Source organism: Pseudophryne corroboree, chromosome 6 (assembly GCF_028390025.1).
Source record: "Pseudophryne corroboree isolate aPseCor3 chromosome 6, aPseCor3.hap2, whole genome shotgun sequence".
Classification (NCBI taxonomy): domain Eukaryota; kingdom Metazoa; phylum Chordata; class Amphibia; order Anura; family Myobatrachidae; genus Pseudophryne; species Pseudophryne corroboree.
The window spans coordinates 40,494,618-40,511,366 of record NC_086449.1 but is presented as its reverse complement, the minus strand read 5'-3'; the positions used below and the strand labels follow the sequence as shown (position 1 = coordinate 40,511,366).

Sequence of the window (16,749 nt, the reverse complement as noted above, 5' to 3'; positions counted from 1 at the left end):
GGTTTGAGTACTAATTGTACTAGATGGCGTAGCATTTGTACTTTCTGTTGTGGTAGGTAAATCCTTTGATTGACCGTATCGAGAATCATACCTAGGAACTGAAGGCGTTGAGACGGAATCAGATGTGATTTCTTGAAATTGACAATCCAACCGTGGTGAACCAGTACATTGTAAGTTAGCAGCGCATGTTGGGTAAGTATCTGTTGAGACGGAGCTTTGATGAGCAGATCGTCTAAATACGGAACTATCGTCACTCCCAGGGATCTGAGGTGAGCTATCATCACAGACATTACTTTGGTGAATACCCGAGGCGCTGATGACAGGCCAAACGGCAGAGCCTGAAACTGGTAATGGTTTTGGCGTATTGCAAATCGTAAGAATTTCTGATGAGGCTGCCAAATTGGAATGTGTAAGTACGCATCCTTGAGGTCTAGCGCAATCATAAATTCCTTGGTCTCTAACCCCGCAATCACCGACCGTAGAGACTCCATTTTGAATCTGTAGTAAGTTACGTACTGATTGAGGCCCTTTAAGTTCAATATTGGTCTGACTGAGCCATCCGGCTTCGGGACCACAAATAGACTTGAATAATAACCCTGACCCTGTTGGTGTACAGGGACCGGAATCAACACTGCCGAATCCAGTAAGGACTGAATGGCAATTTGCAAAACTGTCCTCTTGTCGTCCGACAGAGGCAAACCTGTCTTGAAAAACCGCAGAGGCGGAAGACAGTCGAACTCTATTTTGTAACCTTTTAACACTAAATTGCGAATCCAGCCCTCCGCGGACGTGTGGAACCACGCCCCATGGAACGTGTGAAGGCGTGCTCCCACAATTGGAGATCCGAGATGGGCTGGTAACCCGTCATGCCACTGGCTTGTCGGTAACCTTAGCGTCTTGGCGAGTTGTGTTGGTTTGATGGAAACCACGTCCTCGACCACGTCTAGCAGGCGTGGCTGATCCTCTGCCACGTCCTCGAAAGGGCTGAGGTCTAAAGGATTTGAACGAAGGTCCAGCGTACCTTCTTCTTGGCGCAGGTGGAGGCAATGGTAAGAACACAGACTTACCTCCCGTAGCCTCCTTAATCCATGCGTCCAATTCTGGACCAAACAACTTCTTGCCATCGTAAGGCAACGCCTCTATACTTCGTTTGACCTCTGCCTCCGCTTGATAAGTACGCAGGTAGAGTGCTCTTCGTGCCGTAACTAGCGAAGATGAAATACGAGAAGTGAGCTGACAGACGTCAGTAGACGCTGTACAGAGATACTCTACAGCCTCAATCATTTGATTCACCTGAATTATCAGGTTTTCGTCATGTAAAGCCGATTTGAGTTCTGTAAGCCATATTATGAGCGCCTTAGTGACCCAAATGCCAACCAATCCAGGTCTTAGCATCACACCTGCTGCTACATACATGGATTTAAGCATAGTTTCTATCTTACGATCTGACGGATCTTTAAGCGTAGTAGCTGATGGCACTGGTATGGTTAATTTCTTGGTAAGCTTTGACACTGAAGAATCAACTATTGGTGGATTCTCCCATGTACCCGTTACCGATTCTGGAAACGGATAACTAGACTTAAATCTGCGAGGTATAGAAAACCGTTTATCTGGATTCTGTCTGGATTCTACTAACATCTGATTTAGAGAATCCGACACAGGAAAACTTACTGGCGTCTTCCGTCGTTTAGTAAATATGACCTGATCATTGGTGAGAGGCTGCTCAGCTTCAGGAAACCTTAGCGACTGCCGTACCGCTCTGATGAGATCATCAATGCCGGAACTGTTAACATCCTCGCCGTCTGACTCCACTTCGCCCTCCTCCCCCTCATCGTGTTCCGTGAGGTCTGGGATGGAATCGTCAGACTGCAACATAGCAGACACTGGAAAATCATAAGACATATGAAAATTATCCCGTTTGCCCAAAATGGATTTGGACCCTACGCAAGGCTGAGACGCCTCCGGTAGTTCTGGCGGTCTCACCCTAGACTCAGATCTTAGCGTTTCTCGCTCCAGACGAGCAGCGGTCATTTCTGTCTGAAATTTCTCCAGTACATTTACTAACATACCCCACGGAGGATCCGGTGATGAAATTGGTTGCAAAACCGGAGCAGAAATGGTATTCTGAACGGAATCCACAAAACATACGTTACATGTGGTAGATCCATCCGGTAACACACTGCCACATACTTTGCAAATATGCTTTTTAGTTTTTGCTGGTGCCTTACTCATTATGGCGACAGACAATACAATACACAAAACACAGACACCTGCACGACTCAGTAAAATAGCAATAAGGTGGCTCTGTATATATATCTGGCCCAGTGCAATACACGTGGCCAGTACTATAAATTTTGATCCCAAATTCCCACGAACACCCCTGCGCCTCCGGTGGAGAAGAGATGTAGGACAGGAACGTTCTGGAATCACAGAGGAAGACACAGGAAGCATGTTAAAAATGGCTGCCCTGCTATACTTATACATATAATCACAGTGCTGCATTCACTGATTATACTGTAATAATCCCTCTGCTGCTGCAGTATTTCACTGATATGTCCCCCCTGTAATGGCTGTTTATCTTATTACAGCGGCAGCGCAGCGTGTGGGCCCCCAGCGGGTATCGTAGAGCGCTATGTGCCTCGTGTGTCCCAGCGGTGGGCTCCTGTATAATAGCGTGTCAGCTACCAAGGTAGCGCTGCGGCGAAGTGAGGGTCGTTCCGAGGTGCCTGGCCGGAGGCTGTGGCCTAACGGGCGGGTACCTGAGCGGGGAGAGCCGCGGCGCCTGCACGGAGGTCTGTGGCCGAACGTGCGGGCGCCTGAGTGGAGAGAGCCGCTGCGCCTGCACGGAGGTCTGTGGCCGAACGTGCGGGCGCCTGAGTGGAGAGAGCCGCGGTGCCTGCACGGAGGTCTGTGGACGAACGTGCGGCCGCCTGAGCGGGGTGGAATGGGCGGGCGCCTGAGCGGGAAGATGCCGGAGGCTGAGAGGGGAGAGCCGCTCCTTGCCGTCACCCAGCACTATGTCTCCACACGTCGGGGCGGCAGCGGGAGCTGACCGCCCCGTTTCACATACCTCACTCCTGCAGACGTGCGGAGGCTCCGACGGGGCTTTTCAGTAAGCGCCGGCCAGCCAGTGCAGGAGGATGTGAGGGCTGTGAGGGAGCTCTTTCAGAGAGGCCCGACACGCCCGTGCTGCAATCAGCAGCTGCACTATCCCTGACCCTGCCTTTTGGAAGGGGGACAGGGATGTGGTCAAACAGTAGAAAAAATAAAAATTAAAAATAAAAGTTTCTTCAACAAAACCGTGACTTCAGCTAAGCATGTGTTGCCACGTTCAGCACAGAAAAAACACTGAGTAAGTGCTCAGGGATATGGAGGGGTGGAGTGTTACTAAATTTAAATATTCAGTGCTGTGTTCCTACGGAAGCCCGTCCATATCCCAAGAGTACTCCAGTGACCCCTAGTGGATGAAAAAGAAATAGATATCAACTCCCTCTGCTGGTGAAAATAGATATCAACTCCCTCTGCTGGTGAAATTTATATAAATCCTATGAGGATCTAACCTGACAAATGAGTCTTATTACCTATATTTTCAAAGGATTTCTATTGCAAAGATCCTGACGAAAATACGAGGAAGCAAGTGGATACCAACTCTACCATCGTAACTGACCTACAGTTGGGTGCTTGAGGGTTGCACGTCGGCTGGTTTTTAAAAATGTTTTTATTTAATTATTGTTTGTTTCCTTTTTGTTCTCTTCCATTTTAGAGAAGCAAAAGTTACCAACCGAACAATCCGATACCCTTGCTTCTGTCTTCTATCACAGTCTTTCTCTTCCTAGTTTAAAGGGTGAAAGCGCTGCGACACTGTCTGGTACGGGGTTTAGTCAACACACCAAGGACGGGTTGGCAGCTCCGGGGTGTGCGATTCCTGCTTAAGCATGGACGCTCCTCCTGGAAGCACTGCTCCGTCTAGGTCATGAGAAGACAACCTTGCAGATAGATTCTCCAAGGTGATGACAGAATCACGTAAGCAGCATTCGGAATTGACTGCAGAATTCTCAAGAAGGATAAAAAAAAAAAAATTCTCATCAAGTTGACACCGACCGCACAAAAAGAAACACATGTGCGCAAGGCAGTTAGAAGACATCTTCCTATTATGCAGAAATAGGAGGAGGGTCTTCTCATTGATACAGTAGGTGAGTTAATTAAATCTCACCTGGACGCCGATTTTCCGAAAGAGGACACGGCAATCTCTGGTTTGGATTCCTTAATTGACGCAGTGAAAGAGATCCTAAACTTTCAGGTAAAAGACGATAGGATCCAGAGGCTTTCGAGCTATTTGACTCTCAAAGACCGCTTTCCGCAGGATTTCCCATTCCTAAATCTCTCCAATTTTAAATGGAGGAGGTTTAAGGAAGAACTCTGATTAACGTTTTCAATTTCCGAAGCGGTTTAAGTAACTTACCCCTTACCTAAGGGTGTAATGAATACGTTTTAGACTCCATCAGTAGTGGATGATTACCTAGGAAGGTGTCAAAGAAGACAATCTTACCAATTCCTAATCTAATGACTTTAAAGGATGCTTCAGATCATAAGGTTGACACAGCTTTAAAGTCAAATTTTATAACAGCGAGTGCAACACAGAGACCTACGATGGTCTGTGTTTGGGTACACAAGGCTCTGGGAGCATGGTCTGGAACATAGCTTAGCAGTGATCCCCGACTGGCGGATGATATTCGGGAATCTGCTTCATAATTGGTCAAGCCTCTAAGGATGTTAGCACAAGGAGCCTCTGACGACAAGAAGGCGGTAGAATCCATCCCCTTTTGGGGGTGAGATACCTTTCGGTTCACAGTTGGACAAGTGGATTTCACATGCTACAAGGGAAGTCCACATTTCTGCCTACTCCTTATACGAGAACCATTCCACAGGTTGAGAATGGTTATGCAGGACCAGCGTTAATAAATTTAGATCGCAGTCCTTTCTAGCGGGGGCAGAGGTAGAGACCACTCATAGGCAACAAACATGTGGTCAGCAGTGGTATAACGATTGCAGTGTCCGCCTGCAATGTGTGCATCCTGTGTTCGAATCCTGTCGGCACCAGAGATTTAAAGAAAACAGGCTACACCTGCTGACAGAACAATGGCATGACGACCTACCAACTCACCTGGGGTCCCCCCTGGGTGAGCGCATGTCTGAGAGGTTTTCGGGACATCTAGGCCAAAACCTCACCTGAACGTTGGATAACCAACCTTTTCTCCCAGGGGTAAAAATGGGATTTTCAATAGAGGCCTGACTCTCAGTTTTTTTACAACGGGACTGCCTCGGGACCTCGGAAAACTTTACTGACAGCAATTCCAGATTTGCTACGGTCAGGAGTCATTACTCCAGTTCCCGCCTCTGAGAGAGACTTGTTTTCTACTCCGATCTTTTTGTCGTGCCGAAAGCCAGACAGAACGGTCAGACCGATACTCAATTTAATGGTTTTAAACCAGTTTCTAAGGGTCTACGACTTCAGGTTGGATTCATTCCAGTCGGTCATTGCAGGCTTCGAACAAGGCCAGTTCATGGTATCCATGGACATAAAGGAGGCATATCTGCATATCCCACTCTGGACACCAGGCTCACTTAAGGTTCACACTGGTGACGGATCACTACCAATTCAGGGTGTTGCCGTTCGGTCTATAAACCCCAAGAATCTTTACGAAGATCAGGGCAGTCATGATTATACCTTATCTAGACGATCTAAGGATTAAGGCATCATCTCAGAAACTGCTCATCAGAGAGGTTCAGACGTTACATCATTTTCTCATTCAACATGGGTGGATGGTGATGTTACAGAAATCCGGCCTCTTGCCAACTCCGTGGATTCAATTCTTCGGTTTCATCTTGGCCACGGTACCATTGACAGTATTTTTACCAGAGCATAAGGTCCAGGTCCTACTAAGCTTATTTGCTCATGTACTTGGACACAAACGGTTTTCTCTACACCTCTGTGTGCAACTTCTCGGGAAGAGGGCGTTGTTCGAAGCTATCCAATATGACAGACTTCATTCCCGACCTTTCCAGATGAATCACATTGCTTAGGGAGCAGGTTCAAACTGGCGGTTACATCGGAGAATCCGACTCTCACCACGCATACGAACCTCCTTAATTTGGTGATAGTTGAAAGAGATTCGGCATCAGGGATTGGAGGATCCTGACAATGGATACCAGTCTCTGAGCTGGGGGTGCTGTCTTAGACGAACACCAGTTTCAGGGCAGATGGACGTTACTGGAGAGAGACCTACCAGTAAACATTCTCGAGGTTAGAGCGGTTTATAATGCGCTTCTCTTAGCCGAGGACCTAGTCATGGGTCAACCCCTACAGATACAGTCGGACATTGTCACAACGACGGCTTCCATAGACCGTCGAGAAGGAGCAGGATGGCGTTGCAGGAAGTCTCAAGGATTTTGTTGTGGACAGAAAGGCGAAACGTCCTCCTTTCGCCAGTGTTCTTGACAGATGTGGAAGACTGGGGAGCAGATTATCTCAGTCGCCAGGACATACATCCGAGTGAATGGTACTACATCCATGTTTTTTTTTGACATGTTGGTGAGGAGATGGGGTCTTGGCAAGACCGTCAGCTGCCCAGATATATGTCCAGGACAAGAGATCCAGCAGCAGAAAGAGTGGATGCATTAGCTCTTCCCTGGTGTTACAGCAGGGTTTACATTTTTCCACTTTTCCCCCCTCATACCCACGGAAAGGGTTGAAACGAGAGCGAGCGGGGGAGTTTCTAATCGCACCAGATTGGGCCCGCAGGAGTTGGTTCTCAGACCTGCGAGGCTTACTAGCGGAAGGTCCTTGGCAGTTACCTCAGGGAGGGGACCTGTTATCTCAAGGACTATTCCATCACACAGACCTGAACAGGCTGCGTTTACCATCGTGGCTATGGAGCCCGGATCTTAAGGTACAGAGGGATACCGAGAACAGCCATTCCTACAATGATTGCCACTAGGAGGCTGGTCACAGCCATGCACTTCTACAGGATTTGGACGAGGTACATGGACTGGCGTCAGGAACATGGGTGGAGTTCGACGAACTTCCACTTAGCCAGACTTCTACTCTTCCTTCAAACCAGTCTAGAGTAGGACTGAGGCTGGGTTCTCTGAAGGTTCAAATTTCTATTTCAAGGACGGTTAGCAACCTTTCCAGGGGGTCAGATCTTTTTTACAGGGGGTTCTGGGGATACGGCCCTCTTTTCGCCCTCCTCTACACCATGGAATTTACATTTGGTGCTGAATTTAAAAAATTTAAAAAAAAATCACCAACGTTTGAATTTCGGGGTTTCAGGGAAACCGTCCAAATGTAGTCCCATCTTTCCAGAGTCTCGCAGATGGGGATGTGTACTTAGACGTTGGCCGAGCTTTACGGGTATACATACAAGTTACGTTGTCCTTCGGAAAGTCAGACCATTTGTTGTTCTGTATGCTGGCCTAAGAGTGTTTGGCCAGTTTTTAAGCAGTCTTTGTCTAGATGGATTAGAATTGCCATGCGGCAGGAGGATATTTCCTGTGACAAACAGGTTCTGGTTCATGAGGGTGCTCATACTATCCGGTCACTAGGTACCTCATGGGCGGCTGCCAGAGGTGCTTCCACTGCTCAACTTTGCAGGGCGGCGACGTGGTCTTTAGCCCACACGTTCGCGGAATTTTACAAGTTTGATACCTTTGCGTCCGGTGACTCAAAGTTCGGACGTTAGGGTTTTGCAGGCCACCGACAGCACTCCCTCCCTGGGGGATAACTTTGGGACGTCCCCTACTGTATAGGACTCCAGTGTCCCCTAGTGGATGAAAGAGAAAAGAGGATTTTGGTACTTACCGATAAATCCATTTCTCTGAATCCTCTAGGGGACACTGGACGCCCGCCTCGGTGCTGTCAACCTGCTGTGTTCGAAGTTCTTGTTAAAACAGTTCGTGCAAACAGCGTTAGTTATTCGGTTAAGATTTCTTGGATGCTGTTTGATAGGTTGTACGGTTCGGTTCCTCGCCATGTGCTATAGTATCATGTCCTATTCTCTCAGTCAAATTTTCCAAACTGAGGGAGGAGGGATGTGAAGGGGGAGGAACCGGCTGTGCAGACAATGCTAATTTTAGATTGTGCCACACCTCCGGTTGCAAGCTTCACACCCCTACTGTATAGGACTCCAGTGTCCCCTAGAGGATTCAGAGAAATGGATTTATCGGTAAGTACCAAAATCCTCTTTTTACCCAGACTGCGTACTATAAAGAGTGGAGAAGTTTCCTGTAGCCACTAGTTGGCCTCTACCTATCAATTTGTAGAATGAACTTGACAAATCCTAGCTAGTAACTGGTTGCTATGGGAAAGTCCTTGTCTACTTCTCCACTCTTTAGAAGGATTGATACATTTCCTCTCATATAACGTGCATTCCTACAAATATTCATCAGGTGATCACAGTGATTGTAGGTGTCAGCTATATATATTCTGTGATGTGTGATTATTTGCTTTTCTCACGCTCTCTCACGTGTAATGGGCCAAGTGTTATACATCAAGCAGAATACTGATACTGTGTGCATTAACTAGGGGCCTCATTCAGATCTGATCGCAGAAGCAAATTTGTTCTCTAATGGGCAAAACCATGTGCAGTGCAGGTGGGGCAGATGTAACGTTCAGAGAGAGAGAGAGTTAGATTTGGGTGGGTTATGTTGTTTCTGTGCAGGGTAAATACTGTCTGCTTTGTTTGTACACTGCAATTTAGATCTCTGTTTGAACACACCCCACCCAAATCTAACTCTCTCTGCACATGTTACATCTACCCCACCTGCAGTGCACATGGGGGTTAATTCAGATCTGATCATCAACAATCAGTTTCTCTGACATGCAGGGGGACGCCCAGCATATCTGACCTAAACTCCCGCGCTAATCCCCGCGCCGTGCCAATGGTGTTTTTACGCCGTCAATGGCGCTGTTGCTTCTCTTCCACCATTCACAAGATGACACTGGCGACACCACAGATGAATTGTGTGTGGAACTTTACTATCCGTTAATTGGAGAAAACTTGAGCTTGCAAAATCAAGTCCCAATTTCTACCAGGGGGATACCCTTACAATAGGCTTTTTTTAAAGAATTGTCAACCCCCCCCCTACACACACACACACTCGCAGCCTAAAGCTAATCCCCCCTCCGCTTCAGTACCCTAAACCATACCATCCCCCACCACCGCACCCTAACCCTCCCCTGGTGGTGTCTACCCCCCTTTCCCCTCCAGAGACCCTAAATCTAAGTAACCCTGGTGGTCACCTAACAAACTTCCCCCCCATGTCCCCGGCATAGTACTTACTCACCCCACTATCTTGATGATCAAGATCCGGACGGTCGGGACTCTGCTTTGGTGTCCTGGCCCCTCTCGGGTTTCCGGCACCAGCATTCTAGCGTCGGTATCTCGTGCGGCGGGGATCCTCACCGTCGGGATTGTAACCACATCCCGGTCAAAACCATGGTTTAAACCAAACAAACCTGCTTCGACTCCTCTTCTTTCCCTTCTGCATTCCAGCCAGACCCTTCCAACACTTGCACAGGCTCTCTGTAACGTCTGCAGTCCCTGATCCTCTGTCTCTTTTTTTCCAGTGACGTACATGCTGACGTCCGCGCGCTCTGCATCGAGGAGCTGGGAGTGTGGATAACGACTTACCCGCAGTCCTTCCTGAACGACAGCTATTTGAAGTACATGGGGTGGACGCTGCACGACAAGGTGAGGAGGAGAGACTGTGGCCCTGAGTCGGTGTGATCCAGCCCGACGCGCTGATTGACTCCGCTGTGTTTCTACAGCAGGGGCACGTGCGATTGCAGTGTGTGCGGAGCCTGCAGGAGCTGTATGACACCCCGCAGTGGGCAGGAAAGCTGGAGCTATTCACCAGCAGATTCAAGGTGAGAATCCTACATGTAACCCGTGTGTGTAGTGTGATGCGTTCCTCTGTGTGACCCGGTTCTCCTCTCTCAGGACAGGGTACTTTCCATGGTTCTAGACAAGGAGACGGCGGTGTCTGCTGAAGCAATAAAGCTGATTACTCTCATCTACAAGTAAGTTATGGGCCCCGTGTCCTCACAGAGGTGCCATCATGGATTCTGCATGCCGCAGGGTGGGCAGGTATTAGACTATGGCTTCAGGGTGCGGTATAGCATGGCTAGTGGCAAGTTTTAACATGCGCGGTAGCAAATTCGGGAATATTTTGTGTATCTGTTCCCGATTCCATGTTGAACGGATCTTCCAGGATCTGCCTTTGTATGAAATGGATGTATCTGATAGCGACAAGTCCTGTGGGAGTGTCGGGATCATGTACTATAGCTATACCTCCCTGCTATGGCTTCCGGGTGCGGTATAGCGTGGCTAGTGTCAAGTTTTAACATGCGCGGTAGCAAATTTGTGAATATTTTTGTATATCTGTTCCCGATTCCATGTTGGACGGATCTTCTATGATCTGCCTTTGTATGAAATGGACGTATCTGGTAGCGACAAGTCCTGTGGGAGTGTCAGGATCATGTAGCTAGACCTCCCTGCTATTCTGAGCCATGCGTAGGGAGCAAGGAAGACGTATCTCTTGCACCTAGTGCGGGGCTGGTGCCAGTGCTAATGGTGACAGATCTGAACCCTCTGTGTTCCTCGTATTAGCCACAGAGAAACACGCATTAGCATAAGGTGGTAAATATGGCTTCCAGGGCATCACGCATACACACCCACTCTGCGCCTGAATCAGAATCAGCCCCTTAGAGCGCTACAGAGACTTGGTAGCTCCATATAAATCAAAGAATACAAAAGTAATAGTAGTCCTTTGTACTAACCCCATAGGCAGCAGCTTATACAGAGTTCCGGCTGTGAACCTCCGTGGCAAAGCCGGCAGGTTATGCCCGACGTATGATGCACAATTCTCTTAGGGACACTCTCTAAGAGAGACGATTGTGACACAGCGGATTAGGGCAGGTGTTGTTCCAGTTCTACTTACTTATTTGGGTTTTCAGGCTGCCTGGGGTCCTAATTTGACCAGTTACTGTTTCTAACTGTATGGATGCAAAAATGTAAACAGCGGAATGTTCACTTAGCGTCAGATTCTAAGTTGGGCGCTGCAGCGTCTTTGCTGGTAATGCTTCCGGACTTTATGCAAATACTGTTACATGCCTATGTACATCCATGCAGGTGCAAAGACTGAGGTGCCCCATCTGCGCATCTTTGGGTGCTCAAATAACGCTTGGTGCGTCTTTAGGCCCAGTCATCTGTCGCACCATGGGCCTAATTGAGACCTGATCTTAGATGTGCTGGATGTAGCACATCTACGATCAGCTTCCCTGACATGCGGGGCGACGCCGCAATGCTTTTGTACTAGACAAGAACCTCCCTGCCTGCGCCCTGCAGGGAGCTACTCGTCGCTGACGGGTCACAGCGGCTGCTTGTGACGTCACGCATCTGCTGCGGCCCGCCCCCCACACTGTCCGGGCAAGCCTGCGTTGCCTGGACCGCACCCCAAAAACCCACCAACCCGCCCCCTCCCGCTCAGCGAACGCCTCTGCCTGTCATTCAGAGTCATTCATGAGCTGCGAATTCTGCGGAGCTGCATTACTTTACGCTTGCACCTACTTGCCTACCAACCACATTTCCAGGCGCGCGTCATTTTGCGATCTTTAGGAATGCTCCTTTTCATGCAGTCTGGGCCTGGACTTGCTGGCTGGTGCTTTGGAAAATGTGCAGAGTGAAAACATTAGAAACAGTATATGATAATGTAACCTACTAGCACGACATAGCCACCCAACGACGTTCATTTATATCTTTCCCTAAAATACTGATTTTGGTTTAAGCCCAGTTATATCCTAAAATGAATCCATGCGCAATTTTACAAAGCGTAACAAGCCCGCCTAAATGCATCTTTTCCACACTTTATATCTCATGTAAATGATTTCCTCCTGACAGAAGAAGTCTTGTATCTGCACGTACGCACGCAAGTCCATAACTTTGCAAGAAGTATCTTTAATCCTCCCTCAACTGTCTCTATAACAAACCCATGCAAAGTGTTGAGCCCCTGCACTCTACTGCCCCCTCTTGTCTGAAATCCCTGCCCGTCCCTGTACCAGTCGGCTCACTAGCAGAACAAGTAGGCGCGTGGCTTCAGGAGAGAGCATTTGCGCTGCAATCTTGCCCTTTGCCATTCTTGTATGTCCCCTAACATGTTACCATTGGGTGGTATGTACTCTAGCACACGTGTCGCAGCAGCACAAAAGCCCAGTGTGCTTCTAGTGCTGTTTCCACTTACACCTATTACACACAGCCTGTGACATTGCTGGTTCTCCTTCCATTCCAGTACCCACTTCATACCACAACACGGGGCTTATTCCGAGTCTTACGCAGAAGCGCACGCAGCAGGGTGTATTGCCAGTCACCCTTCTGTGAGTTTATGTAACTGTTGCTACCTTCTCCTTCCATTATATAAATCAGTGTATTTGGGTTGCAGCAGATAGTGACCTGGTCTCTGTTGCCCCCTCATTCCTGTATGTCCCCTCCTGGCTGACCGTACGGGACTGATTGCTAATCAATAAGCCATTGCTAATCAATAAGCCATCTGCTCAGAAACTCCTCTTCTGTGTGTAATCATGTCCTTCTGTCATCCCCTTGCTGCGTTGTATACAGCCGTATAGGGTCCCTAAAGAGAGAAGTACTTTGTGTGTGTGTGGGGAGTTTACGGGGGAAGGGGAGGATGTTGGTGCGAGGGGGAGTCTACATTTCAATATTTGTCTAGTCCCTAGGTGATCAGGTGATCTGTCGTGTGTAGATTTCTGTTGTCTTTCATCTAGTGTGTTTAAAAAAAAATTAAAAAAATAACAATTTAAAGATGAATAAATACAATAAATATAACTAAACAATATATAAATAAATAAAGATTTTTATTATTAACAGTTATTAGCAGTTTCTTATATAGCGCAGCATATTCTGTTGCGCTTTACGATTAGAACAACAGTAATAGAACAAGACTGGGCAAAAACAGACACACATAGAGGTAGGAAGGCCCTTCTCACAAGCTTATACTCTATAGCAGTGATTTTCATCCTTTTTTTTTACACGCGGCACACCGAACAATGGCCCTCATTCCGAGTTGTTCGCTCGGTAAATTTCTTCGCATCACAGCGTTTTTCTGCTTAGTACGCATGCGCAATGTTCGCACTGCGACTGCGCCAAGTAAATTTGCTATGTAGATAGTATTTTTACTCACGGCTTTTCCTTCGCTCCGGCGATCGTAGTGTGATTGACAGGAAATGGGTGTTACTGGGCGGAAACACTGCGTTTTATGGGCGTGTGGATGAAAACGCTACCGTTTCCGGAAAAAACGCGGGAGTGGCTGGAGAAACGGGGGAGTGTCTGGGCGAACGCTGGGTGTGTTTGTGACGTCAAACCAGGAACGACAAGCACTGAACTGATCGCAGATGCCGAGTAAGTCTGAAGCTACTCTGAAACTGCTAAGTAGTTTGTAATCGCAATATTGCAAATACATCGTTCGCAATTTTAAGAAGCTAAGATACACTCCCAGTAGGCGGCGGCTTAGCGTGAGCAACTCTGCTAAATTCGCCTTGCGAGCGATCAACTCGGAATGAGGGCCAATATTTTAAAATTGCCAAGGCACACCATCAGTTCCCCACAGAAAAAAACAAAAAAAACACACATTGGCCCTCATTCCGAGTTGTTCTCTCGTTATTTTTCTTTCGCAACGGAGCGATTAGTCGCTAATGCGCGTGCGCAATGTCCGCAGTGTGACTGCGCCAAGTAAATTTGCTATGCAGTTAGGTAATTTACTCACGGCATTAAGAGGTTTTTTTCTTCGTTCTGGTGATCGTAATGTGATTGACAGGAAGTGGGTGTTTCTGGGCTGAAACTGGCCGTTTTATGGGTGTGTGCGAAAAAACGCTACAGTTTCTGGGAAAAACGCGGGAGTGGCTGGAGAAACGGAGGAGTGTCTGGGCGAACGCTGGGTGTGTTTGTGACGTCAAACCAGGAACGACAAGCCCTGAACTGATTGCAGATGGCGAGTAAGTGTAGAGCTACTCAGAAACTGCTAAGAAATTTCTATTCGCATTTCTGCTAATCTTTCGTTCGCAATTTTGATAAGCTAAGATTCACCCCCAGTAGGCGGTGGCTTAGCGTGTGCAAAGCTGCTAAAAGCAGCTTGCGAGCGAACAACTTGGAATGACCACCATAGTAAAAAAAAAACAACAACACACATATATTGGCCTACACAGAAAAAACAATCACATTGCTCCCCATATAAATCATGTTGCTCCCTACATAAATCTTATTGCTCCCACATAAATCATGTTGCTCACACATAAATCAATCCCATTTCTCCCCACATAAATGCTATTGCTCCCCACATGAATTATTCACATTATTCCCCTCAAAAATCCTTAAATCCTTATTCTCCCCACATAAGTCCTGTTGTTCCCCACAGGAGAAATAACATAACCAATATTAGCCCCTACCGGTCAGCTGCCCTCCTCCCTGTCCCTCAGTGGTGGGGATTGTTCATAGTGGAGTTCTGCGAATACTGAGCAGCGGGCGGTCAGGCAGGTGTGGTAACGGGTGGGCAAGGAAAGCTGTGTATGCAGGCAGGAACTGGAAGATGTGTATGCAGGCGGGTGGGCTGGCTGGGTGGTGAGACACAGCGTCTGTAACCTATGATATCACACCGCCGCGTCTTCAAGGCATAGGTCACGGCCAGAGCATGACTGATCCTCTAAGAAGAGCCCGGGCCAACAGTTCACTCTGAAGGTGCAGGAAGCTGTTCTGGCTTCGCGGCACACCTTGCAACTGGTCAGCCTGCTCTATAGGGAGATAGGCATTGATACACAATGATAGGTGCTACCTATTGCATAATTGTCCACCAGATTGCTAGGTTCTTGATGGGTTGTATGATATGATCACCCAGCAATGTTGGAAGACAAAATGTGAGGTTATGTGTACTGTACAGAGAGGATGTAATTAGATAAGATTAGATAGTTTGAATCTTGTATGTGATTGACTAGATTCTGGTAAATATGTAACGGGAGGGAATATGATTAAATCGTTGATCGCTAGCTGAATTTGTTCGCAGCGTAGCGATCAGGCTAAACAAAACGGCAGTTCTGCGTGTGCGGCGCAGTGCGCACGTGCGACGTACGGGCGCAACGAACGATGTCGTTTTGCACAGGGTCTAGCGAAGCATTTCAGTCGCACTGCTGGTCGCAGAGTGATTGACAGGAAGTGGGCATTTCTGGGTGTCAACTGACCGTTTTCAGGGAGTGTGCGGAAAAACGCAGGCTTGCCAGGAAAAACGTAGGCGTGGCTGGGCGAACGCAGTGCGTGTTTGTGACGACAAAACAGGTACTGAACAGTCTGAAGTGATCGCAAGCGCTGAGTAGGTTTTGAGCTACTCTGAAACTACACAAAAATTTTTGCCAGGCGCTCTGTGATACAACCGTTCTCACTTCTGCTAAGCTAAGATACACTCCCAGTGGGAGGCGGCGTAGCGTTTGCACGGCTGCTAAAGCTAGCTAGTGAATGATCAACTCGGAATGACCCCCATCAGCCAATGCTAGCTCTGTGTATTGTACCAGATTACAGGCCGATCCTCCTCCCTGCTTTGCTCATTTCCCAGCTATTCGGGTACCCGCAGGAATAGACGGTTCTGCTCTGTTACTGGACTGAAATAATTATTATCTGCCTGTTAATACAGCGGCTCAAATTATACATCATGTTCTTCTCTGTTCTACATATCAGAGTGCCAGGCATATGACAACCTGGATATAAAATAAGGAGAGAGGTGTGCTATTAAATGATGTCCTCTTTATTTATTATTATTAGATTTTATTTATAGGGTGCCACAAGTGTTTCGCAGCGCCATACAAAGAACAGTGCAGGGAGACAAAACTTAGCATTACAGTAAATAACAGAAACAGAGTACAGGTAACAAAGAGCAGCACAATTCTCATACATAATACAGCTAAGATGTAAGTAGCGAGGGAGTGATCATCGTACTACTTGGGGCTGGTGGCCATAGATAGAGAGGAGCCTTTACCAGCAGGAGAGAAAGCGGGTATATATGGTCACTGAGTAGGGGAGAGCTGCGAGTGAAATGTGTGAGAAGAGGGCTTAGAAAACAAGAGGAAAGAGGGCCCTGCTCTGAAGAGCTAACAATCTAGTGTTTTATATATTAGAGGATAATGGACTTACAGTGTAGCATTGTGCTCTGTAAAGTTATCCAGGGTTGTAATTGACCAACGTGATGTTCTCTAGTGAATGTGTTTTTCTCTTATGTCCTAGAGGATGCTGGGGACTCCGTAAGGACCATGGGGGTATAGACGGGCTCCGCAGGAGATAGGGCACCTAAAAAGAACTTTGACTATGGGTGTGCACTGGCTCCTCCCTCTATGCCCCTCCTCCAGACCTCAGTTAGATCTTGTGCCCAGAGGAGAGTGGGTGCACTGCAGAGAGCTCTCCAGAGTTTTCTGTGGATAAGAATTTTGTTAGGTTTTTTATTTTCAGGGAGTCCTGTTGGCAACAGGCTCCCTGCATCGTGGGACCGAGGAGAGAGAAGCAGAGCTGGCTTGTCGAGTTGTGCACTGCTTCTAAGGCTACTGGACACCATTAGCTCCAGAGGGAGTCGGAACACAGGTCTCACCTGGGGTTCGTCCCGGAGCCGTGCCGCCGTCCTCCTCACAGATGCCGAAGATAGAAG

The 16,749-nt window shown here is 47.8% G+C and overlaps 1 protein-coding gene across 6 annotated transcripts in view; it reads left to right on the top strand.

The window, feature by feature from the left end:
* The window catches only part of STAG3 (STAG3 cohesin complex component), a 285,504-nt gene that overhangs the window by 109,292 nt on the left and 159,463 nt on the right, over nucleotides 1-16,749 (top strand). For all 6 annotated transcript variants that reach the window (XM_063930901.1, XM_063930899.1, XM_063930900.1 and 3 more), the window contains exons 10-12: nucleotides 9,629-9,752; nucleotides 9,830-9,928; nucleotides 10,002-10,081. In XM_063930901.1, the coding sequence (XP_063786971.1) occupies nucleotides 9,629-9,752; nucleotides 9,830-9,928; nucleotides 10,002-10,081 (303 nt within the window). The remainder of the gene's footprint in view (nucleotides 1-9,628; nucleotides 9,753-9,829; nucleotides 9,929-10,001; nucleotides 10,082-16,749) is intronic.